This window comes from Castanea sativa, chromosome 2, assembly GCF_040712315.1.
Source record: "Castanea sativa cultivar Marrone di Chiusa Pesio chromosome 2, ASM4071231v1".
NCBI lineage: Eukaryota > Viridiplantae > Streptophyta > Magnoliopsida > Fagales > Fagaceae > Castanea > Castanea sativa.
Genome location: NC_134014.1, coordinates 34,155,975 through 34,181,888, shown reverse-complemented (window position 1 = coordinate 34,181,888; position 25,914 = coordinate 34,155,975). Strand labels below are relative to the sequence as shown.

The following is a 25,914-nucleotide window of genomic DNA, read 5'->3' as shown; positions in this document are numbered from 1 at the left end:
CAAAATGTCTATTTACACATTGTTGGATTTTTTTTTCAGAGTCAATAGTTTTTCCATGCATCGCACAGGTTAGCGACTAATTAAAGACAAAAACTAAAGAATCTAGAATAAAAAAATCGTAAAATAATAAAGTGCTTCACAATAATTTTAAAAAAAATGGAAAATTAATATTTTATACCTAATAATATCCTTACAATTTTTTTTAAAGAGTTAACAAAATATAAAAATGTCTATCAACAATATTTAAATTATATATATAAGAATTATATTATGCATCTTATTGTATATTTTTAAGTATATCTATACATATGCATGAGTTACAACGGGTTTTATTAATGCATAAGCATTGGTTTGTTTCTCAAAAAAAAAAAAAAAGCATTGGTTTAAAAATTATTATAAGAAATTTTTTATTAAATAAAAAATTTAATTTTTTTTTACAACATCTTATATTTATTCTAAAAACGGTATGAAAGATTTTTTTTTTAAAATAATTAATTAACAAATATTTTAAGAATACTCATTAGTAAAATTCATTGATTTATAACAAATTTTATAAAAATAATCAATTAATAAAAGCTTTAAACTAAAATCATCTATCCATAAAATCCATTTATTTATAACAAATTTTGTGGAAAAGAATGGGAGGGTGAGAGTTATTTTAAAAAGTAATATTAAAGGCACATAAAATTTTACAATTTTTATTATAATTTGTAACATAATAAATTATGAGTGGTGAAGGAACTCACTCTTTTACCTTTACTATTCACGACTCACGTTAATACGCTATTGCAAAAATTACGAGAGTTGATGAGTCCCTAGCATTTTTCTTATTTTAATAGTATTTCTAGTCTGACTGACAGGCATTGAAAACTAGAAAGTAGCGTCAATCTTTTCCTTGTCTTTTATGCAAAGCTGTGTCAGCTAATAAGCTTGCTCACCTCCTTCTCTCCTTGTAGTTCCATGCTTTCTTTCTAAATTTCCACCCCCAAATCAAACAAACAAACTCTCTGTATGGTATAATATTAAACGCCAAACCCACCACACATCTCTATACTCTATCCTCAGAATCAAATCTCTAAATAATAATCTGTCACTAAACCCTCCACTTCCATTTCCACAACCAAAAAGAATCAATCTCTGTGAATTATCGATCAGCGTAGCGATGGCCTTACAGAGGCAAATACTGAAGAAATCACTTGGAGAAGCCAAAGCAAAAGCAAAGTTATGTAATTACCAGAATACCCTTCCTCTCTTCTTCTCTACCGCTCCTTCTTCTTCAGCCGATGCCGATGATCGTTTGCCTCAATTGCCACCATTCGATCACGCGCCGAGGCCGTACAATGGCCCACGCGCCGACCAAGTCTTCCAGAAGAGAAAGAAATTTCTCGGTCCTTCTCTCTTCCACTACTATCAGGAACCTGTAAGTATTTCTTTTTTTTTTTTTTTTTACAAAGCCTTAAAATGACTGTTGGATCGGATTCTTTTTGTTTAATTTTCTTTGATTCTCATTCTCTTCTACCTTATCTTAAATCTTGTTATATACAGATGCCAATATTTGGAAAGTTTAATACCGCTTCTATAGCTAAAATAAAAAGCTGTAAAAAAAAATTTTGTTATTTTTTTCTCTTTTCATTAAAAAAATTTATCAAAATAGTTCATAAACATTATTTTTTATAGTTATTTTGGTTAATCATAACGAGGGACATATATATATATATATATATATATATATATATATATATATATATTTCCTCTAAAATATTTATCCTTTAATAAAAAAAAATGTTTTCCTTTGACAACTCGTGATTAACGGGTTAAAGTTACTATAATTGGTAAAATTTTTAACAGTTGAATAAAAGATTTAGAATTTAATTCCAACGTACACTAAAACCAAAAACCAATTAGTGTCTTGATATGATGATAAAGAGCATCATCAGCGGATGCGGACGCCACGACGCGTGTCACATGAATTATTAAATATAAGTCATTTTAACAAAAGTACATGCGGATGCGGATGGATTTATAGATTGCTCTTTCTCAAAAAAGTAGAGAAAACTCAAAATAACTAAAAACTTAGTTCTTTCTCAAAAAACTAAAAAGCTAGTTTATCATCAACCCACTAAAAATACCCCCAACATTTTGCTATACTTATAAAATTTTAACTCTATGGCAGCTCACTGTAGCTTAAACTAAGAAAAAAAAAAGTACATTGCTGTCTTTCTTTCTTTCTTTCTTTCTCTTTTTAGCGTTTATTAGGTAGAATATATTATTTTAATGTGTTGTATGCTAAAATAGAACATTTGATGTTTGGTGTACGTGAGTTGTTAAAATAGATAATGTGACTTTTTGAGTTGTTTAAATCTTTATTTTTTAATTGTTTTGTTGTGAATGCTCTTAAGGAGTCAATATCGATTTAAAAATTAAAAAAAAAAGTAGAAGAAGGAAAAAAAAGATGATGCTATGAACACTACAAAATTCACTAAAGAAGGTTTAGAAATTGATGAGTTATGAATCATAGAAAATAATTTACACATTTATTTATTATGTTGACGTTGATGAGGTTCCACCAATTACGTAACCAAATAGTGTCAACCAATATTTGCCTTTTGTATTAAAAACATGGATCCTATTTAGTATAAAAAATGGGTAAAATATTATTTTGGTCCCTAAACTTTACCAAAATTTTTTTTTTCTCTAAACTGTAAAAAATTCTTTATTCATCCTTAAACTTGGTGAAGAGTTTTTTTAATAGTTTATAGAAAAAATAGGGATGAAAAAAGAACTTTTTTCAATAGTGTAAAGGTGAAAAAATGTAATTTTTTAAAGTTTAAGGACAGAAAATAAAACTTTTTCAATAATTTAGAGACAAAAAACAAACTTTTCAATAGTTTATGGACAAAAACAAAATTTGAGTAAAGTTTAGGGATCAAAATAGTATTTTTACCATTAAAAAGTCACACTCTGACCTTTCTTCTTTATGGTATGTATTTTTTGAGGTCCATGCAAATTATAATATTTTGTAATACAATTGGTTGGAGACCATGCCTCGTGAACTAGAGATCACTAGTTCAATTCTTTGAGTAACTTCAATTCTTGGTCCTAAACTAGGAAAAGCAATATGTCCAAACATGATTCAATTTCTCGCATATCCTTGATCACTTCTCCTTATGCAGTAAATCATGGTTTGCAGAAGCAATTAAGTCCATGTTCTTGTACAATTTATTGCCTGTGGTAGTACCGTACTACCATCAGATGATTCAGATCTTACTTTCATAACTAGTAACCTGTTTTTTAGTCTCTTGGCCAAAATAACATTCTTCTCCCATTTGTACCTTCTTTTTTTTTTTTTTAACCATCACCCTCTCCTGATTGTCATTTAGCGTCCACTGTTATACTTAGCTAATATATGGATGCGAAATTAGCACAGTCGAGTTATTGAAGAATACCACCTAAAGCTGATAAAATTGGTGTATTTGATGATAAAATTGGTGAATTTGATGGTTAACATCCAAATCTTGCAAGATTTAATGATAACTTGCTTTACGTTTCTAACTTTAAATTTTGTGAACAGCTAAATATTGTTGAAGGGAAGATGCAATATTTGTTTGATGAAAATGGGAGGCGTTATCTTGATGCTTTTGCTGGGATAGTTACTGTATCTTGTGGGCATTGCCATCCTGAAATTTTAAATGCTATCACGGAGCAGAGCAAGCTTCTGCAGCATGCTACAACCATATATCTACACCATGCAATAGCTGATTTTGCTGAGGCATTAGCATCAAAAATGCCTGGAAACCTTAAGGTTCTTTCATAATTGATGTTTTATTCATTTCTCTCTTATGCGGTTATGCCTACCTTTTATTGTGTCATTCAGTCTCTCGTTTCCTTTTCCATTGTAATTGAACATTTAGATCCCTTTTTATTTTTTGCTGAAGAATATTTAGATACTTTGATATTCTAACCTTGTGATTGGTATGTTTAGTTTATGGACTGTAGCGTCTTCTAGATTAGATTGTGTGGACTGTAAGTTGAATATTCTCAAAATGCAGGTTGTATATTTTGTAAATTCTGGGTCAGAAGCAAATGAATTAGCAATGATGATGGCTCGTCTATACACGGGTAATCTTGGTATGATTTCATTGAGGAATGCATATCATGGGGGAAGCTCTGGTACCCTTGGACTGACTGCTCTGAACACGTGGAAGTACCCAATACCACAGGTTTGTTTAAGTAATATAGCTTCACAGAATGCAGGCAGGATCATATCATTTTAATTGCCTGAGGGTAGGCTGCTTATTAGTTGCATGTAAATCTCAGGTAATATACCTCTGTTTGACTCATGGCTGTAGCAAATCTTTCTTTTTGACCTAAACAATTGGTATATTTTCTCTATGAATTTCAATAAGATTAGGTTGAATTGAACAATGGACAATTAGCAATGAGTGTTCTATTCCATATCTTTATTTTAAATTTGTTCTGGTATTGGTGAAACATTCACAAACTCACAACAAGTTTATTGTAGGAAATTCAAAGTTGGTAATCTCTTATTATCAAACACTTGCTGAGACTAATAATGGCAATGTCTTTTCCCAATTCTTCTGCACATTGACCACAAACATGTAGAAAAACTCACTGAAGCTCTGTTGTTTGCAAGTAGTTATAGCTATTGTAAATTATCACTGTCACAGTGAAACTAGTATGTGAAATTCATCATGTACACTTGTGTAAAAGATATTTGTCAAAATATGCCAATTATTCTGATCAATCTGCTAAAAATTACCACGACATTTTGCAGGGTGAAATTCATCATGTTGTAAATCCAGATCCATACCGTGGAGTTTTTGGCTCCGATGCCAATCGTTATGCCAAAGATTTGCAAGATCACATTGATTTTGGTACTTCAGGAAAAGTTGCGGGATTTATAGCTGAAACAATTCAGGTTATCTTCTTTTCTTTTCGTTTCTTTTCTTTTTTGGTGTTACAACCACCATGTTAAGGACACTGAAAATTTTCTAACTGGTTGTACTTTCCACTTACTTTAGGGAGTTGGAGGAGCAGTTGAATTGGCGCCTGGATACCTGAAACTGGTTTATGACATTGTACGTAAGGCTGGTGGTCTTTGCATTGCAGATGAAGTGCAAACTGGCTTTGGTCGAACAGGAAGCAATTACTGGGGCTTTGAAACACAGGGCATCATTCCTGATATAGTTACCATGGCAAAGGTCATTACCCATTATCTATTTTAGGAAGACATGTAAATCATGTTAGTGTTGCAAGTGTCAATAGCTTTTTCCTTTAAATAACTTACAATTTCAGTTAATCAGTTTTTGTTTAATAATCTTATGCAATCATTACATTAAATCTCACAATTAATATCTATCAGGGTATTGGCAATGGTTTACCATTGGGAGCAGTTGTGACAACCCCAGAGATTGCAAGTGTACTGGCCCAGAAAATTCAATTTAATACTTTTGGAGGAAACCCTGTATGTTCGGCTGGGGGGCTAGCAGTGCTGAGAGTTATTGACCAGGAGAAGCGTCAAGCTCATTGCGCTGATGTTGGTTCTCATTTGCTCAAGCGTTTGAGAGCTCTTCAGCAAACACATGAAAGTAATTACTCTTGAATTTAACATTCATAGAAAAATCATCACATTTTTGTCTGTATACGGGTATCTATTGTAATTTAATAGATAATGTAGGCCTTGCCCTTTTAGAGCATTTCTTCTAAGTCTCCAAATTACATTGAAATGTGAATCCTGTGAAACAATTGTTAGGTTTCTTTGCACTAGTGGACTTTCTTTCCTGAGTTCTAAAAACCCATATACGTAATATAGTATTCCCATTAATCAATGAATGCAAACCTTAAGAAAGTCACTGTTAATTTAATATTTGTTTTCAAGCATCATGCTGATGAAAATTGCATGAGGATTTTAGTCTTCAGGCAGGAGCTTGCATGTAAACTTAAACAGAGTTTTATCAAGTTTTACTTGATGTCATGGGCCTCAGTCGGTACTTCCCTGTATCTGTTAGAATCAGTTTTTAGCGGTAGCTGATGTGTTATCTATATGGGTTTCCTTTCCAATTCAATATCTTTAAACTGGTTTTTTATGTACATGGTTCTCATCTTCCATTTTTATATTTTGTTTCAGTCATTGGAGATGTGAGGGGCAGAGGCTTAATGGTTGGTATAGAACTTGTGACGGACAGGAATGAGAAGACACCTGCCAAGGCTGAAACTGCAGTTCTATTTGAGAAACTTAGAGGTATTAGGACACACCTCCCTATCCAAAAATTAATGGAAAAAATATCGTACTTAACATTTTACTTCTTTCTTCATTTAAATTCCCTTTGGTATGCTAATCATGTAATGATTCCTGATCACAGAGCTCGGTGTTCTTGTTGGGAAAGGGGGACTACATGGAAATGTTTTTAGAATAAAGCCACCAATGTGTTTTAACAGGGACGATGCAGGTACATTTTTTTTGTCTCATACAGTTTTGACGATTTATGTCTATTTTCTTGAATAATCATCGCCCGTTGATCAGAATGAGTGTTCATCTTATAACAATAAGAAAAAAGATTCTGAACTGAGAAAGAAAGTCCAATTTACAACAATTTTGCTGTCTTAACCAAATGTTTTTTTCCCCTAGAACAATATGTGGTAACACTAATACATGTTTGTGTATGTGCAGATTTTCTGGTTGATGCCTTGGACTATGCAATATCAAAGTTGTGAGGATACATACATGACATGAGATGCTTATGTACTCAACAAAAACTTATTTTCAATAAAATCAAGTGAATTTTAAGATATTTGAGCCCATGCTTAGGAAAAAGTAGCTTGTTTTATGTTGGATTTAGATGTTGTCTTACAATGTCTGCACCTACAACCCTTTAGGCCTTGACCCCTTAGAATTTCCGTATTACCCTGGTGAACTTGAATTGCTAGAAAACATGTATATGGAGTATAGGTAAAGAGAGGCTGGGCTTACCATTGAAGGAACAATGGTGCTGCTGGACAATAGTGTCTAGAGAGAGCAACCATTTAGAAGGAACTTCTCCATGAAAATTATGCAGGATGCCACACTTTCTAGCGTGTGTGTAAGCCATTCTTTGTGACAGGTCATTATTTTATTACCAAAAAAAAAAAATGCAGAATGGATTTACCGGGCAATCCTTTCTTCCTATTTTATTGTTATTCTAGCTGCCATTATCAGGTTCTTGGAATTCATCAAAAGGAGAGAATCCTAATTACTGTTTTTTGAAATCGTTAATAGTAAATCATTTAACAATTTTAAATGTAAATCGTTTGAACTTATAGAGTAATTTTAGAATATTAAATGTACTCTATAGGTTCAAACGATCCAATTAATATTATTATTTTTTTTTTTTTAGAGTTTCAACCCATGGCGTTTACTTCTGATGATAGCTCTTTATCATCAAATCAAGATACCAATCAATTTTTGGTGTAGACGAGGATTGAACCACAGACTTCTTATTCAACTATCAGAGACTTTACCAGTTGAGCTAACTGGAACCCACATCCAATTAATATTCTAAAGACAAAATCTGAGCACAAATAATTAGTGGAAGAGGCTTAGGATGGCCATGCATATGGATAATGGACCAACAGTGGACAGAAAATAAATTGAGAATGGTGATTCTATCATTCAATAATATTACCTTGTTCTTGATTATAAATTTTAGGTTAAAATTATGATCCATCACGACAAGAATGAGAATGTTTCTCTGTCAATAGTGAAAGTTTCTCTGTGAACTTCCACTAGGCTGTATAATATTGTGTCCCTAGTTTTGTCCCTTAGGGTAACAAGTTTATCCTTAAGGTTAGTGGTTTTTTTTTTCTTTCGGGGGTTTGGGAAACAGTGTAATCATGGATGAGCTCACAAACCATTGTAAAGGTTTGTCAATTTCTGATAGAGAAGGGCCAACCTTCAATCTTGAGGAGGAAATGGCTATGCCAGAATTTATCATTGCTGGCAAATTCTACACAAGAAGGGCTCTGAATATGGATGCTATTGCTTCGACTTTTATGCCATTGTGGAGATCAAAGAATGGTTTTAAAGTAAAAAATATGGGCAATCACATAGTCCTCTTTACGTTTGATAATAAACAAGAAGGAGACTCCATTTTCTCAAATGAACCTTGGAGCTATGACAAACACCTTTTGGTGTTGCAACGGTATGATAAAGATACTCAAATTGAGGATTTGAAATTCAGTAATACAACATTTTGGGTTTTTGGGTGCAAGTACACGACATCCCAGTGAGATTCATGAATCCAAAGGTGGCAGAAGGGATTTGTAGTACTGTTGGCACGGTCATCCTGAAGGCTAAAATGGAGATGAATGGAGGGAGTTTCATGAGAGTAAGAGTCAGTGTGGATGTCACTCGTCTACTAAGTCAAGGAAGAATGGTGTCAGTTGGACAAGGCAAAGAAAAGTGGGTCTCTTTCAAATATGAGCACCTACCCAATATTTGCTACTGGTGCAGCTGTCTTAACCATGACGATAGAGCCTGTGAGGTGTGGTTGGACAGTGAAGGCTCACTCAAAGTTTAAGAACAGCAATTTGGACCTTGGCTTCACGCACCACCTGCGAGTCGTATACAAAAAAAATGTCATTTCAGTGCCAGGCTTTTTTCACAAAAAGAAAGGAAGTTCGGCCACCCAAAGGGCTCCGTTTCCTCCAAGGCGAGCTCAGGCAAACTCCACGATGGTCCCTCCATCTCCAACGGCACCTGCTGACGTGGAACAGAATAGAGGGGAGCAGTCAATGGATCAATTAATGGGATCGGTTACAGCTTCACAGAATAATTCACCCTTGGTTTTGGCGCAAGATAATGATGAGGTAGAGTCATTGGTGAATCAATTAGAAACCGTGGATTGTGAATTAAAGAATATTGAATTGCCACCTGAACCGGTCCTGAAGAGACACGATCTGCTAACCCACCAGCAATGAATCCGATTTTAAACTCTGTCCCAAAGGACCCATTGCACAATAATACTTTCCTTTCTAAGTTCGCTGAAATTGATGTGGGTTTGTCAACTTAAAGGCCGGGCCAAGCACAATTAATGACCCATTGAATGCTGATATCTCAATCAATGAGCACGTGATCACTGAAGGAGCAAATGAGGTGGCTAGGGTTTCTCAAGTCCAAGGAGCCGTAACACATGCAAGCACACGTGTAGCCACAACTGAAACTCAGAATACACAACCTCCACGGCAACAAGGATCATGGAAACGTTTGAACAAGGCAGATGCACCTAGTAAGACGGACAGAATCACAAGCACAGTAGAGTCCATGCTATCGACCAAAAGAGTTTATGAGGAACTCTCTCATCCCAATCGTTTACCAAGGAAAAAACGTGTGGTTTCCGTTGAGATTAATTCTTCTACTTTGGCAGAGACTGATGTTCAGCTAGTGGCGGCACCACGTTGATCCCAGGGCGTTCTTAGGAACACCTTATATTGAAAAAAAAATTATATATAATAATTAAAATTATTTTATTTGTTTACCCTTAAAAAAAATGAGGAACAAAATAAAAAAACCCAAACAAACCAAAACCCAATATACTGAAATCAGAAACCAATGGATCGCCGGATCGGAGAAGGAGATCGCCAGATCGGGCTTCAAACTCGAGCTCCAGAATGGCAGAACACATCGGATTGGAGATTGGATCGGTCTTCCTTGCCTCAACGTGCTGCCCAAGTCCCGATGGCACCGCCCCTCAGCCTCAGGCCTCCCTGCTCCCTCAACCTCAAGATATTTCATTTCTGTCTCAGTCTCTCTCAGTTTCACTCTCAGTCTCTCACTCTTCATCTCAATCTCTCTCTCTCTCTCTCTCTCTTCATCCCAGCCTCTCTTTTTTAACATTTACCCTGTTTGTTTTTGGCTTTATCCGGTGTTAGTGTTGGTGTTGGTGTTTTTTTTTTTTTGATACAATGTTGGTGTTGGTGTAAGTGCAAGGTGTTCGTGTTGGGGAGATTATTAATTGTCTTTTAGTGTTGGTGTTGGTGTCTTTTGGTGAGATACAATAAATTGGCTTTATAAAAGACAAACAAATTAATGAAACAACTAAACAACAATACATTTGGGAAAAATTTTTGGAGCCGCCATTGAGAAAAATTATGCTTCTTAAGGAACACCTTGGGAAAAATTCTTGGAGTCGCCACTGTATTCAGCCTCGCCCAACACAATGAGTCTCTTAGTTTGGAACTGTTGTGGACTTGGGAACCCACGTACAGTGAGGAGCTTGGAGATTATATTCGGGCAAAAGATCCTGCTGTTGTGTTTTTAGCTGAGACATGGACAGACGATGCAAGGCTAGATGAAGTGTTACGCAATTTTGATTTCAGAAATAAATGATCAGTACCCAGTGACCATAGAGGCAGTGGTTTGGTTTTGTTGTGGAAGGAAGATATTCAAATCACAGTGGAAGATTCATCAAAGTATTGTATTGATGTACTTATTGAGAAGAATACACCTCAAGAATGGCGTTTCACAAGTTTCTATGGTGAACCAATGACAACCAAAAGGCATGAGGCATGGACAAAGCTTTGAACCCTAAATGATAAGCCACATATTCCTTGATTGTGTGCTGGGGATTTTAACGAAATCATAAGACATAAGAAAAGATTGGAGGAGTACATCGTGAAAATAGTCAAATGCAAACCTTTCGGGATGTTATAGACGAGTGCGGTTTTATGGATTTGGGTTTTATTGACCCAAATTCACATGGAGAAGACATTATAATGAGGGACACTCGATTTGGGAGAGACTAAACCACGGATTAGCAACCAACCCGTGGTTCTTAAGGTTCCCTAGCACTCGAGTTCACCATCTACCTTGTCTTTCTTTGGATCATTGCTCGTTGCTTATAAACCCAACAAGAATTAAAATTCCCTCCTACAAAAAACCCTTCAGATTTGAGGAGATATGGCTGTTTGATAGTAGGTGTGGAGAGGTGGTTGAAGTAGCATGGAGATCATGTGTATCACTAGATCCGAATAAGGAAATCCTTGGAAAAATAGAAAAGTGTGGCAAAGATTTATCATGGTGGAATTACAATGTCTTTGGCAATGTAAGGAGGGAGTTAAAAAAGAAGAGGGACATGCTAGTTGAAGAGGAAGCCGCGTCATTGAGAATTGGTAGCAATGTACAGATTAAAGAATTGCTAAGAGAGATAAATGAGTTGTTGGACCGAGAAACAAGGATGTGGAATCAACGCTCCTGTATTCTTTGGCTGAAAAATGGAGATGGAAATACAAAATTTTTTCATAGTCGTGCCTCCCACCGGTATAGGAAAAATGTGATTATGGAAATAAATGACCTCCATGGAGTATGGACGGAAGGGCCGAATGATATAGCAGATGTTCTCATCCAATACTATAGTGAACTTTTCACTACCTCAAGTCTGACTATTCACCAAGAAGCTCTACACCATATCCCTCAAGTGATCACCGAAGACATGGACAAAGAATTGACAAGTAGATTTGAGGAATGGGAATTAAACCAAGCTTTGAAACAAATGGCACCAATGAAGGCTCCTGGACCAAATGGAATGCCCCCTTTGTTTTTTCAGCATTTCTGGCCAATGATTGAAGGTAATGTTACTCACTCGGTGCTATCTTGGTTAAATTCAGGTACTCTCCCAAACCCACTGAATCATACCTTTATTACTCTAATCCCAAAAAAGAAAAACCTAACCTTAGTGTCAAAATATCACCCTATTAGTTTATGCAATGTACTCTACAAAATTTTTGCAAAAAACCTCGCTAATAGGCTGAAAAAGTTCCTCAATTCTGTCATAAATGAAAACCAATCAGTTTTTGCTAAAGGCTGCCTCATATTGGATAATATCCTTATTGCCTTCGAAACTTTACATTGCATGAAAAATTATAATTCAGGTGCAACGGGTTTTATGGCTCTAAAGCTTGACATGAGTAAAGCCTATGATAGGGTTGAATGGGTGTTTTTAGAAAATGTGATGAGGAAGATGGGTTTTTCTGAAAAGTGGATTGGGTTTATTATGGTGTGTGTGAAAACAATCACCTACTCTATACTAGTGAATGGAGAACCAAAGGGTCTGATTCATCCCTTAAGAGGTCTTAGACAAGGAGATCCCTTCTCTCCTTTTCTCTTCCTCCTATGCACTGAGGGCCTTCATAGCCTAGTCAATAAGGCAACAAGCAATGGTGATATCCATGGATTCAGTTTGTGCAAAAGAGGACACAAACTAACCCATTTGTTTTTTGCAGATGATAGCCTTCTTTTTTGTTGGGCCAATTTCAAATAATGCAGCAAGGTTTTTGGACCTTCTATCATTGTATGAAGAAGTCTCAGGTCAAAAAATAAATAGGGAGAAGACATCCTTATTCTTCAGCAAAGTAGTTATTGAGGCAAACCGCCAAATCATCAAAGGGATTTTGGGGGTTTGTGAAATCCACCACTATGAAAAATATTTGGGGTTACCATCATTGACCGGAAGGGGTAAAAAAGCAAGTTTCAATTATCTTAAAGAAAAAGTGTGGAGGAAGTTGCAAGGATGGAAAGGTAAACTCCTTTCCCAAGCTGGTAGAGAGGTGCTCATTAAGGTGGTCATTCAAGCAATCTCAACATATGCAATGGGATGCTTCAAATTACCATTAGGGTTGTGCAATGAAATTGAGGTAATGGTAAGGAAGTTTTGGTGGGGACAAAGAGGAGAGAAGCGAAAGATTCATTGGCTAAAATGGGGTGAGATGACAAAAGCCAAAACGGAGGGTGGTATGAGATTCCGTGATTTAGCCTTACACAATGATTCCCTCTTGGCCAAACAAGCTTGGAGGTTGATGGAGGATAAAAATTCACTATTCTAGAAGGTCTTCAAACCACACTTCTGTCCAAATTGCACGATTATGGAGGCGGCGGAATCAGTTGAGGTTCATATGCTTGGAAAAGCATAATGCATGGTCGTGATGTGATTAAACGGGGAGCATGTTGGAGAATAGATAATGGGCAGAAAGTCAAGGTGTGGCATCATGCATAGCTACCAACTAAGCCCACTATCGCCTGTTTTGGAGGGGTGGGAGGAAGCCACGGTTGACAAACTCATTAAAGAAGACACAAGGACTTAGGATGAAGATGTTATTGATGGTATATTTGTTTCTGAGGAAGCTGCCCTCATAAAATCAATTCAGCTGTTAAGATATCCAACCGAAGACAAATTGTTTTGGCCGTGGACACAAACTGGGAAATACACCTGTTAATCCAGGCACCGCTTTTTGAAGTGCGAGGTTGAAGAATCCGGGGCTCTGGAAACACAGGTGGAGGAAAGGAATTTTTGGCATAGCTTCTGGGTTTTGAGAGTTCCAAATAAGAAAAAAAATTTTGTGTGGCGAACTTGCCGTGAAGCTATCCCCACAAAAGCTAACCCGAGTCTGCGGCACATTGCTGAAAACGCACTGTGCGAGCCAGTGGCGGAGCCAGAGGGGGGCGAGGGGGGCACCTGCCCCCCCTGACTCCACCTCAAATTTCCTTCTATATGCAATTGTAATATTAAGAGACTGACCATCTGACATAGGAAAAAGAAAGGAAAAAATGACTACCAATCACTTGAAACTTAGTGATTCTGACACAAGAAAAAGAAGGTAAAAAAAAAAAAAAGTTTTCTCAAACATCAAATCATATCCCCTTTTCACCTATTTTATTGTTCTTGTAAGCTTTTGTCTTGTCCCACGTTTGACACCTATTTCACAATTTTTTTCTTTTTTAATTTCCATCATTATTTTCACTATTAATAAGTATTTTATTTTTAAATAATGCTAGAGATATTGCAAATTTTACTATTTATATCTTACAAATTGGCGTGTCACCAATCACAAAAAATAATCACAAACATATATTCATTATATTGTTTAAATAACACTAATTACATTTTTACTACATCAGTTTGTAAACTTTTTGTTGTAGATTTTATAGTAACTATGAATTTGTTATTTTTGTTTATTTATTTTAATGATATGAAATATATTTATTTTCTTATAATTTTTTTTATTTATTTTGTTATTATTATTGATCAATATTTGTTAGATTTATTTCACTTTAAATGTTGTCTTTTAATTTTGCCCCCTCTGAACCAAAATCCTGGCTCCGCCGCTGGTGCGAGCGGTGCCTGTTGGAAGAGGAGACCACGTTACACGCACTATGGTCATGCAGCAAGCTCAGTTCTGCATGGACAGCTTCGGAGTGGAGTGCTTGCCAGAATATAAGACCCACAAACTTCAAGGAACTCTTATCTTGGATACTCAACAACCATGGCTGTCCAGAGCTTTTTGCGATGATGACGTGGGGCATATGGCACCAGCGGAACCAGGCTCGGCTTCACAGACCGTTCTGCCCATCGGACCTGATCGCAGTCCAGGCGAAGGAGAGGCTTGATGAGTTTAATGCCACAATTCCTCCTCAAACACCAGTGATGCCACCTGAAGTAAGCGGTTAAATTTTGACGGGGCGATCTTCAGACAGGAAAATAAGAGCGGGATAGGGGTGGTAATCCGGGATTACTCAGGAGCTGTTATTGCATCTTTAGCTCAACTCACTGCACCAACACTTCAACCAATTGAGATAGAAGCAATAGCAGCTGCACCGGCTCTGGAGTTTGGACAGGAAATAGGCATCACAGAAGTAGTACTTGAAGGCGATTCTGAACTTATAATTAACTCACTCAAGGCAGGCGGTCAATCAATAGCGTCAGTGGAGCCACTATTTCAGGACACCATTGTTTTCTCAAATTGTTGTTCAAAATTGCCATACTCTCATTGTAGAAGAGTAGGCAATAGATTAGCACATAGTCTAGCACATTGTAGGCAAATCCAATTTCAATAAAGAACCAAGTTGCTTCTCAAAAAAAAAAAAAAAAATCATTCAATAATATTTCTAATAGATAAATTTTTGGGTAGGCCCATTGTTAGAGTATATTAGATTATCTTGTCTCCTTCTTTCATTCATGAATAACGCATTATGCTTGCAAAATGCCAAGAAGATTAGAATCAATAACTATCTAATCTAGAAAAATGTTTAATTATGTAGTTTTTTTTTCTGTTTTAAAATTACACACAAAACAAGAATTAATGTATAAAATAGTAAATAATATTTGATTAATATAAAACAAGAATTAATGAATTGGCTGGAAAATAACATTCATATTAATATGAAACTAGCCACGGACCCGAGCGTTGCGCGTGGTAATTTTTATTTTATGATCGGGTTATTATTTGAAATATTTACTTAAGCTGCATTATATATTGTCTTGGAATTAGATGTGGAAAGGATACAACTATAATTGGCCTTGTAGTCAATCCAGAGTTGATCAACCGTCTTCCTAAGTTAGTAAAATTTAATTAACTTTTTTTTTTTAGAAACAAAATTTAATTAACTTAAAATTAGATAGAAAGGATTTTATAATTTTGAAGTTAGCGTCATGCTAGGTGAAAACTTTAGAGGATTGTAATTAAGTTGTTGCAAGTGTTTTTAATAAATATTAATAATAAATAAATATCTATTCCTTTAAAGATGGAGATTAGTATTATAAATAGGATGGGGAAATTTTATTGTATTATGTTTTTTGGAAACATAATTTCTACCAAACTCGGTTGGCTAATTTGTACATTTCCAAGCCAATTGAGCACATTTTGCATGTTACATGTAATTCTTCATTTCCATAAGGGTAAGGGTATTCACGATTCCAATGACCCACTCCATTTTTCTTGCATGCTTGGTTTTTTGGGATGCAAAATGAGTTTGTTCCAAAAATTGTATGTCGAAGGATTTGTCGATAGTCTTGCAGCAATTTTTTTCCATTTGGTTGGTTTAGAATTGATAATAGTAGTTGTATTCCTTCATCATTTGATTCGCATAATAATGCAATTGCCAGTCCATACTTTGCATTTTTGTCTCCTTCTTTGTTTGCTTGAAGAAGGATTTCTTTTCCCACTTTAGTTTGATCTTGTACAAAATATTTGTGAGCTCCGACCCAAAATAGTGCTTGTTTGTTTCCAACCCTAAAGCATTGATGAATGAGTTTTTCTTCATCGCTTCGAAGGAATAAGGGATTTTGGAGTAGTCCAGTTAGATTGATGTGGTGAAGAACTTTTTTCCTTTTGGTTAGCCGATTGAATCGCTTGTAGCTGATTTTAAAAACGAAAACACATATTAAGAAATCAATGTGTTAGAAAAAATCAGCTAGTGACAAAACATGACAATAATCATATACTAAGAATTATAGATGAACATTATTATCATCACAATTGCAATATTTGATTGATGAAGTTATAATTTTTTTTTTCTTTTAGAAATATAACAATGACTAAAGAATTGCGCACTACTTTATAGTAAAAAGTTAATGAAAAGTTAATATGGACTCGTTGCACTTGTTCCTAAGGTATTGAACATGCCCAGATATTTACACCTCTATTTGTCCTGTGCTTCCAATTAATTCTATATCAAAAATCATATATAATTATAGTAATAAAATTTAAGAAGGAATCCTGAGTCTATGCGGTTAAGCTGTTCCTAAATAAATAAATAAAAGTCTCTGATTTTTTATTACCAGAAAACCTAAACAAAATACCAATTCAATTATACCAGGGCTGAATATATATAATATTGTTTCTATAAAGAATAGAATTCGAAAAAGTGTCTAATAGAAAAACTCTGCATCTGTTCAGCCCTAGGGAGTGTATAAACATTTTTTTTTAATTGCAATATTTGATTGATGAAGCTATAAATTTTTTTTGTTTTAGAAATTTATGTGGCGTTTGGTATGGGGGAATGTTTTAGGATTCCCAGGAATGTTTAAAGATTCCTATGTTTGGTTGCAAATTACGCTTGGGAATCAGATGCCAAGGGAATCTGGATTCCCCTCTTAAACCCCTCTCAGTGGGAATGTGAATTCCCTTTAAAACAGGTAGGAATCCAGATTCCCAAGCTTAAAAGAAATTATATTTTTTATAAATTGACAATTTTAACCCTTTTTCCTTATCATTTAAACAATTAAGATAAACTATAAACAAATTATCAATATCTTTTCTTTTGTCTTTATCTTTTCCCGCCAAAACAATATAAGGATAAACAACCCTGTTAATATATTTTTTAACAAAGTTCTATTTAGATTTTACGTGTGAAAAAAAAAGTTTGAAGGAGACTCTCCATTATTGCCAGGTATTCAGTTTTACTTTTTTTTTTTTTTTTGAGAAATCACATTTACTGTTGTGTGTATTGTTCAACAAACTTTAATGAATTTATTTTCATGAGAATTTGTTAATGTTTCTATCCGTATCTCAGATCTTAGTTTTGTTTAGTTTCTAGAAATATAGATCTAATTAGTAGCTTCATGTAGTTTTTTTTTTTTTTTTTTGGATTTATAGCTTTGTTTCTAGATTCATATGTTACAGTACATGTCAATAATTTGTATCCTCTCTAGTGCTTTTGATTTTTATTTTACAATGATACAAAATGCATAAATTTTTAACAACCCATGAATAAAATTGCATTCATATACTATTCACCAAAATGGTTTTTAAAATGGTACTATTCAACAAATTTTGGCCTACAACGTGCTTCTAGATGATACACGGTCCTTTTTTTTTTTTTTTTTTTTTTGAGTGAAGAGATGGAACATGATACACGGTCTTAAAGTCTAACTTCTCCTCCACTTTTCCAAAAAAAAAAGAGTCTAACTTCTCCACCTCATCACCTTCCCTGAACCTTGCGTCTTTTGCACCTATTCTATCACGTAGCACCTGTGACTCTCTTTCTTCTAGATCTGCCACGCTGGTATATGACTCTACGTGTGCAACTAATCTAAGACAAAATAATTCTCTGCCGCTATAATATTAGTAGCTGTTTTATGATGCTTGTAATTTCGTTTGTAATTAATTGTTCAGCTGTTTTATGATTCATTGGTTTGATATTATTGTGAGAATATATAATGGAGGAAAGTCATTTTACTCTTTTTGCACTGGTCATTTACGGGCAATAGCTAGTCTAAGATTAAAAACAACAGATTTTTTTAGCTAATAAGAATTTATTAGTAAGTATCCCAAGTAGTTTTCTTCCATTATATTAGTTATGTCACACTGGTAGCTAGTTTAGTAGCAGTTGTTTTCATAATTTGTAATTTTCTTAAATGTCAAGTTTTTATTTCTTGTGTATGATTGCAGTGATGGCTCGACCACCAAGGAATCATAAAAAGAAAATTTTAGTTGTGTTGCTACATCAATTAGATTTACTACGTCAAATGTGGATGATGTTAGTGCACATGTGTGCAATAGTGATTCTTTCTAGGAATAGGAGAGTTGGAAGAATTGGAGGTTGGGGTGACCAAATATTAGAGAGAGCAAATGTGAGAGTTGTGAATATGAATCAAATGGTTTGGATGGATGATACAACATCCATAAACAATGTACGAATGGATAGGAGAGCATTTAGAAAACTTTGTGACATGCTCCACATACATGGGGGTTTGAGGCCATCTAAGAATATGGAAATGGATGAGATGGTAGCGTGTTTTCTACATGTACTTGCACATCATGCAAAAAATAGAGTTATAGCACGGAAATTAGCTCGGTCGGGTGAGAGTATAAGTAGAAACTTCAATGTTGTATTGCATGCTGTCCTTCGTCTTCATAGCATCCTTTTTAAGAAACCGGAGCCTATACTTGAGAACTGTACTGATGAAAGATGGAAATGGTTTAAGGTACATTACTATTTAGATTAGAGTGTTTCTATGTATTTCTTATTATTGATTTAAATTTAATGAATAAGTCCTATAATAGAATTGTCTAGGTGCACTAGATGGAACCTATATTCCAGTCAATGTGTCAATTGAAGACAGGCCTAGATATCGAACCAGGAAAAATGAAATAGCCACCAATGTGCTGGGAGTGTGTTCGCAAGATATGCAATTTATCTATCTATTGCCTGGTTGGGAGGGTTCAGTTGCAGATTCTAGAGTTTTGAGGGATGCAATTTCTAGGAGAAATGGATTGAAAGTCCCTCAAGGTAAATAAATACTTATTAATCAATTTTTTTTGGACACGTCTATTTAAATTCTTATAGTTTAAAAATGGTGTTAGGTTACTACTACTTGTGTGATGCTGGTTACACCAATGGTGAGGGATTTCTTGCACCTTATAGAGCACAAAGATATCACCTGAATGATTGGAGGTAGGGCCACCAACCTACTTCTCCTAAAGAGTTTTTTAATATGAAACACTCTTCTGCTAGGAATATCATTGAGAGAGCCTTTGGCCTACTAAAAGGAAGATGGGCAATACTTAGGAGTAGATCATTTTATCCAATCAAGACCCAATGTTGGATCATTTCAGCTTGTGCACTACTCCACAACTATATAAGAAGAGAGATGTCACTTGACCCTAAAGAGAACTCTCCCTTGTCTGACAACTTAGGTGCTCAAGAGTTGGATGGTGAGCATATAAGGTATGTGGAGACATCTGATGCATGGAGTGATTGGAGAGATAAGTTGGCTGAAGAAATGTATGAACAATGGAGGGCCTCTAGGCATTGAATTGGAGATGATGTTTACTTGGTATTTTTCATTCTATTATATAGTTAGGTGCTCCTCAATTTGACATTACAGTTACGTAGTTTGTAATTTTTTCATTTACAATTTATGTTCAATTTGGAATATGGTTTTTGTTATTTATTTAAAAATTCCAAGAATTTGTTTTATAATATAATTTCAGTTGGTGGTATTTTTTTGTCATGTTTTTTGTTCCTTTACACAGTTTGTTGACCTTAATTACCATCATGAATGCAGTACTTACATTTTTATTTGGATAATTATGTATAATGTTCAACTTTTGCATAGACATGGAAAATACATATAGTGAACCTGTCAATGAAGGAAAGAGAGGAACTAAATTCCAATGGACAGCTGAAGAAGATGATAAGTTGGTTGAGTGTTTATTGGAACTGGCTGGTGATGTTAAATGGAAAGCAGAAAATGGTTTTAGGGCTGGTTTTACAGCTAAATTAGAGGAATTGCTGGAGAAAAAACTGCCAGGATGTGGTATAAAGGCAAGTCCACACATAGAATCTAGATACAAAACTTTAAGAAAACAATATCGGGCAATAGCTGACATGCTTGGTCCAAATGCCAGTGGTTTTGGTTGGAACGATAATGAGAAAATGGTTGTGGTTGAGAAACAAATTTTTGAAGATTGGGTCAAGGTAATTTTTTTTTTGTTTGTCATTCATGTTTTAAAGACCAATTTTTATTTTATTATTGAATTTTTATATTTTTGTTTCCTATCAGGGTCATCCAGATGCTAAGGGATTGCGGAATAAGCGCTTCCCTCATTTTGATGACTTAGCACTTGTGTTTGGTAAAGATAGGGCCAGTGGGGATAGAGCTCAACATGCTATAGATGCAACAGAGGAGCTAGCTAGAGGTCAAGAAAACCAATCTCCTACAAATGAAGCTGAGACAGAAAAAAATGCTGGTATAGGAGAGATCAATGGAAATGATTCTGGTTCCCAAACAGAAATACCCAATCAAGGTTCTAGCTCAAAGAATCTAAATAAGAAGAGGCCAAGATCCAATGATGAACTAATTGAGACCTTAATGGAGACAATGAAAGACTTTGGGAAGAAGTATGAAGAAACTAATGGGCATATGGCCACCATTGCATCTTGCTTCAAGATTGAGTCAGAGGAAGCTGAGAGAAGAATGAAAGTATTCAATGAGCTATTGAAAATCGAAGGACTTTCTATATCAGAAAGAATCAAAGCTGGAGAATTGCTTACAGCTGATACACGTAAATGTGATTTTTTTTACTCATTGCCTGGGGATGTTAGGTATGACTATGTTATTCAAGTACTCACAGATGCAGGGGTGAATACATTATATATGTAATAGGCATTTTTTTTCATTGTTGATGAACTACTTTTACTTTATTGCTGCTTCTATGGTCTTATAGACCTAAACATTGTTAGGTTGTTTTGTTATGGATTAAGCTTTTAAATATTATTATTAAGAATAAAGCATTTGAGGATTTAAATAGTTATTTTTGTATTGTTCTTGTCATTTTAAAGGAAGATTTTTTTTTAAAGGACTTGGTATTTGAGTTAGCTTTGGAAAATTTGTATTTGAGGTCTAAATATTCACAAATGTCATACGTAGCACAGCTGGAAAATAATGTCAAGATTAATTTATAGCAATATATAAATTAAAGTATAATATGATGAAGTTTCTAAGGTTTGATATGAACATCTTTATCATTTTCTTTGTCCTTCAATGGAGGCTAGAAAAAAAAAGACAAAATTGAAAATGAAGCTATTGTATGGCTTATATCAATGCTTTGCGACTTGTCTTAGGAAGTGAAGATAGTGACTTTGGAAAAAATGAGGAAACAAAGGATAGAAGGGCACAAAAAAAGGCGAGGCTCCTAAACTAAGAGAGTCCAGCCTCATTCTGAACAACATTTACAAAAGAAGGACCATCTTGCTAAGTTATGGCAGCCAAATTTCCAGCTCTAGGCATTGAAATTCCAGCTAGATTGCTCCGAAAGGTCCGAAGGGCATCCTTTGCAAAAGTGACAAGCCGCCACTGTGAGACAGGCTTTGACTTACTCAAAGCTTCAATGCAGGCCTTAGAATTCCCTTCAAACACCATCTGATCTACATTCAATTGTCTAGCCAAACTAACCGCCTAAAGGATTGCTTTTGCTTTTGCTTTAGCTTGGACATGGATGTTGGTTTTTTTTTTTTTTTCTTATTTCATAAAAAAAAGTTTTGAAATCTATGCTCTTAGTTAACTATTAATTTTTCCCAATTTTGTAAGGAAAAAAATTAATGGAAAAGAAAATTTTAAATTTCTAGAAACTTGTTAGGAATTTTTTTTTTTTAAATTGATTTTTTCTGCCATTTTTTTTATACATTTCATAAAAGTAGTGTCAAAATAATTCATTAACAAAGGGGTACCATTAATTAGTTCAAATTAGGTGACACCCTTGTTTACCTGTCGATTGAGCAAATTACAATATCATTGATTAAAAACGTTAATTTCATATTAATTCTAAAATATTTTTTTTATCTATCTATTTAGAGGAAGATATTTTTAATAGTTTATATATATTTTTCATCATTTATTTAAAGGAAGTTTTTTTTAAAGGACTTAGTATTTCACATTCAAATCTAAGGACAAAATGGGAAAAATAAATAATTCACTTAAGATTTCTGGGAATACACCAAACATTATCATCTCACATTCCTAGGAATCTCCAAATGAAACCAAACATAGGAATAAATACATTCCTAGGAATGTGATTCCTAGGAATCACATTCCTAGGAATCTGGATGCCAGAAGTAATGTGGATTCCCCCGTACCAAACGCCACATTAATGATGACTATAGAATTGCTCACTACTTCACAGTAAAAAGTTAATAAAAAGAGAAAATTGAAACTTGGGATATATAGATCAACATTGTAACGAGAAAGAAAAAAAAAAAAAAATATATATATATATATATATCTGCATCACGCTGACTATGTAACATCATTCATGTCATGACTTTGGAATACACCATCTGTCTAATGCAGGAAACTTTAATGTGAAGGGTCATAGCCGTAAAGAAAAACTATGCATTTGTTCGGCTCTTAGGGAGTGTATAAACATTTTTTTTTAATTGCAATATTTGATTGATGAAGCTATAATTTTTTTTTTTTTTAAAGAAATATAACAATGACTATAGGATTTCAATATTTTGTGCCACAATTTTGGATGTGGTTGATTGTGATTAGTAGAGAAAAAGTGGGGAATTCATGTGAAAGAAACAAACATGAGATTTGAATTTAAATTTGTGTACATACCTGATTTCAATGTTGCCTAAAAATTTTGGCGATTGTCTTCCAACATTGGAAAATATTTCGAGCAATAAATCTATTGGTAATTCATGTTGCAATCTCATTTTTGTGATTGTGGAGAGTGTATTTTTATGCTATTTTTGGTGTGTATTTTTTGGTTGTTTTGTTTTGTAATTTATAGTGTTTTGATTGTTGTATGGATGAGTGATTGTTGAATTTATTTGCAATTATTTTTAATTAATTTTTTTTTGGTTTTTTTTTTAATAGAAGCCTTTCATATACCCTTCTCTATAAATCTTAAATCCTGTAAATTATGTTTGACTGTTCAGTGTTCATTTGTTTTTTTTTTTTTGGCATATATATATATATATATATATATATATATATATATATATATATATATATATATATATATATTTATATTTATATTGTGTGTGTGCGTACAGAAGATGAAGGTGTAAAGGTAGAAGCTGAATTAGGGGCTCCCTCAACCTTCTCCTTTTCTTTTCTCACAATTTCTAATCAACCAAATAGATAAAAGAGCAGAGTAACTGAGTAATATACTGTTATCTTATAAATAAATAAATAAATAAAGGCACGTGGAATTTGAGTGGATCTCAATTTTTTTTGAAAACAAACAAAAATCATGGAATGCATGGGACTCCAATCTACCAAACCTTGTAAACCTTAGTTCAACAAAACAAAATATAAACCGCATCAGATCCTTTTATTTAATAGCAATAAAATCACCAAATTATTGTTGCAATATTACTATTTAAACGGAAAAAAAAAATCAGCAATACAAATACATTCACTCCGTAACTGATAAAAGAGTTTAAATTTAGCTGTCATCTGAAAATTATAAGAAAATAATAGAACACTGAACAATGAACGTTACTTTTATTAATTACAGTCATAATGCATAATCTTATCATTGTCAATATTATAATAATTGAAAACATTATTTGTGACGCAGAGTGAACCCTTATTGAATAGCCAAAACGTTGCTTGGGAGCAACTTCAAACTATATCTGCTCCCACGTTTGGTATTTCAAGTTCAGCTTCTGTTTTCCATTCCAAAAAAAAAAAAAGTCAACTATTGGTTTCAGTTTCCTTGTGATCTATCTTCCTCTTTTTTCTTTTTTCTTTTTTCCTCTAGATTCCCCTAAAGTGGCTTCACTTGATTGCATTACTGAACTCTCACCATTAGTCATGTGTGAACTTCTTGAGATTATAATTGAATAATAAGTTAATATTGCAATGTGGAATAATTTGGCATCCTAACAATATTTTTAAAAATATAAATGAAGCATGTCAGTATGATGTTTTATGTTTAATCGTTATTACTAAAATGACTATTACCTGGAGGAATTCGGTCTTCAGATACATTTGTGGTGACATCACCATTTTCATTTAAAGTAGTGCGTATATAGATATTAGAATTTTTGTTCGCAGTCTCACTATTATAATCATGTCGTCTCTATCAAGTGCTCCTCACAAATGAATCATCCTCCATATCTCTTGAATGGCCTAAAGAGTAATCAAATATAAGTAAATCCATAATTTATACACACACACACATGTATATATATATATATATATATGTTAAATTGAAGACTTTAATAATATATAAAAAAGAATGTAACTTTTTGAAAAACCTACCTACAATACGATGTGAAGGTGACACAATCATAAATGAAGCAGATCCTTTTTCTACAGAAACCTCTCCTCTCAAAGCATCAACATTGTTGAAGTTAGCATCTACTAAATGACTTCTATTAGTTGTCCAGTAACTCATATTCATTTGCCTATCCAACACAGTACCCCTATTCAACTGTAAGTCAGTACAAATACGTTGAGTTGCAAGAGCATGAATATTCGATGGATAATTGCGATATCTCCTGGATGCAAGAATCATCCTTCTTCTCAATCGTGCATAATAAGAAGACTCCATAGTACCTACAAACCATCAGTTACTAACTGTCATTATAGTAAAAAATAATTTGAAATAAATGGTGGATAATATGAACAACATACACTACCAAAAATAATATGACGATAATTTTAGAAAAAACATTTCATTTTAGTTACAATTGACATTTGGACATACCAGAAGAAAACTTCCAACTTTTGAACTTGCAATTTGATAGATAATCCGCAATAATATGGTAGACAATATGAACAGCCTACACAACCAAAAAATAGTATAAAAATAATTTTAGCATACCGAAACAAAATATAAAAATATTTTACCATAGCCTTTTCATTTTATTTATAATTGAGAGTTGGACATACTTGACGAAACAATCCAACTTTTGAACATTTAATAGAAAATCCGTAATCAACTGGTAAAAAATATGAACAACCTACACAATCAAAAGATAATATAAAAAATATTTTAGCCTTCGCTTTTGGGGTGCATTCATTTTGCTGTCATCTATTTATAGTGTCTTCCTGGTTGGTAAGTAAGTTCACACATGTAACATGAAGGGCATTTTTCTAAGACTATTTGGAGATTCCTGCGTTTATGCAATTACATTCAAAATGTAAATATAAATAAAATATTAAGTATTGTGGTTGCAAAACATAAATAAAAATTATGTGATATTTTTGCACCAGTCATGTTTTTCAATAGAAAATATCTAATCTTTGAACATATTACAATCTCATCTGACTGTTTTCTCAAAATTTGAACAAAATGTGGTTCTAAAAAATTAGGAATTTTTACTAAATTATTTTACAATCTCATCTGACGGTTATCTCAAAATTTGAATATCATGTGGTACTAAAGTATTTGGAACATTTTTTATTTATAAAATTCCCCCATTTTCCCAATTTGTCTGGGTTTTATATTCTTTTGTATCATGGGAATGTAATTTAGTAAAATTTCATATTGAAAGATAGACACCATAGTTCCTTACGTGACTCCATAGTACCTACCAACCATCATTTACTAACTGTCATTATAGTAAAAGATCATTTGAAATAACTGGTGGATAACATGACACCTTACCAATAATATGAGGAC

The 25,914-nt window shown here is 33.9% G+C and overlaps 3 protein-coding genes across 3 annotated transcripts; all 3 read left to right on the top strand.

The window, feature by feature from the left end:
* The first annotated feature begins 870 nt into the window (after window positions 1–870).
* LOC142624609 (alanine--glyoxylate aminotransferase 2 homolog 1, mitochondrial) lies at window positions 871–6,812 on the top strand. Its single transcript, XM_075798256.1, has 9 exons — window positions 871–1,420; window positions 3,572–3,802; window positions 4,050–4,220; window positions 4,796–4,939; window positions 5,043–5,222; window positions 5,384–5,609; window positions 6,149–6,262; window positions 6,384–6,470; window positions 6,692–6,812. Exons 1-9 carry the CDS (start codon window positions 1,163–1,165, stop codon window positions 6,733–6,735), a joined length of 1,455 nt encoding a protein of 484 aa, XP_075654371.1. The 5' UTR covers window positions 871–1,162; the 3' UTR covers window positions 6,736–6,812.
* Window positions 6,813–9,607: 2,795 nt separating this feature from the next.
* LOC142625254 (uncharacterized) lies at window positions 9,608–12,876 on the top strand. Its single transcript, XM_075798942.1, has 4 exons — window positions 9,608–9,822; window positions 10,943–11,661; window positions 11,926–12,050; window positions 12,277–12,876. Exons 1-4 carry the CDS (start codon window positions 9,608–9,610, stop codon window positions 12,874–12,876), a joined length of 1,659 nt encoding a protein of 552 aa, XP_075655057.1.
* A 6,929-nt stretch (window positions 12,877–19,805) lies between these two features.
* Window positions 19,806–21,083, top strand: LOC142623284 (uncharacterized). The gene is made up of 2 exons (XM_075796672.1): window positions 19,806–20,251; window positions 20,337–21,083. The coding sequence occupies exons 1-2, from the start codon at window positions 19,871–19,873 to the stop codon at window positions 20,934–20,936; spliced, it is 981 nt and encodes a 326-aa protein (XP_075652787.1). The 5' UTR covers window positions 19,806–19,870; the 3' UTR covers window positions 20,937–21,083.
* The last annotated feature ends 4,831 nt before the right edge of the window (window positions 21,084–25,914 follow it).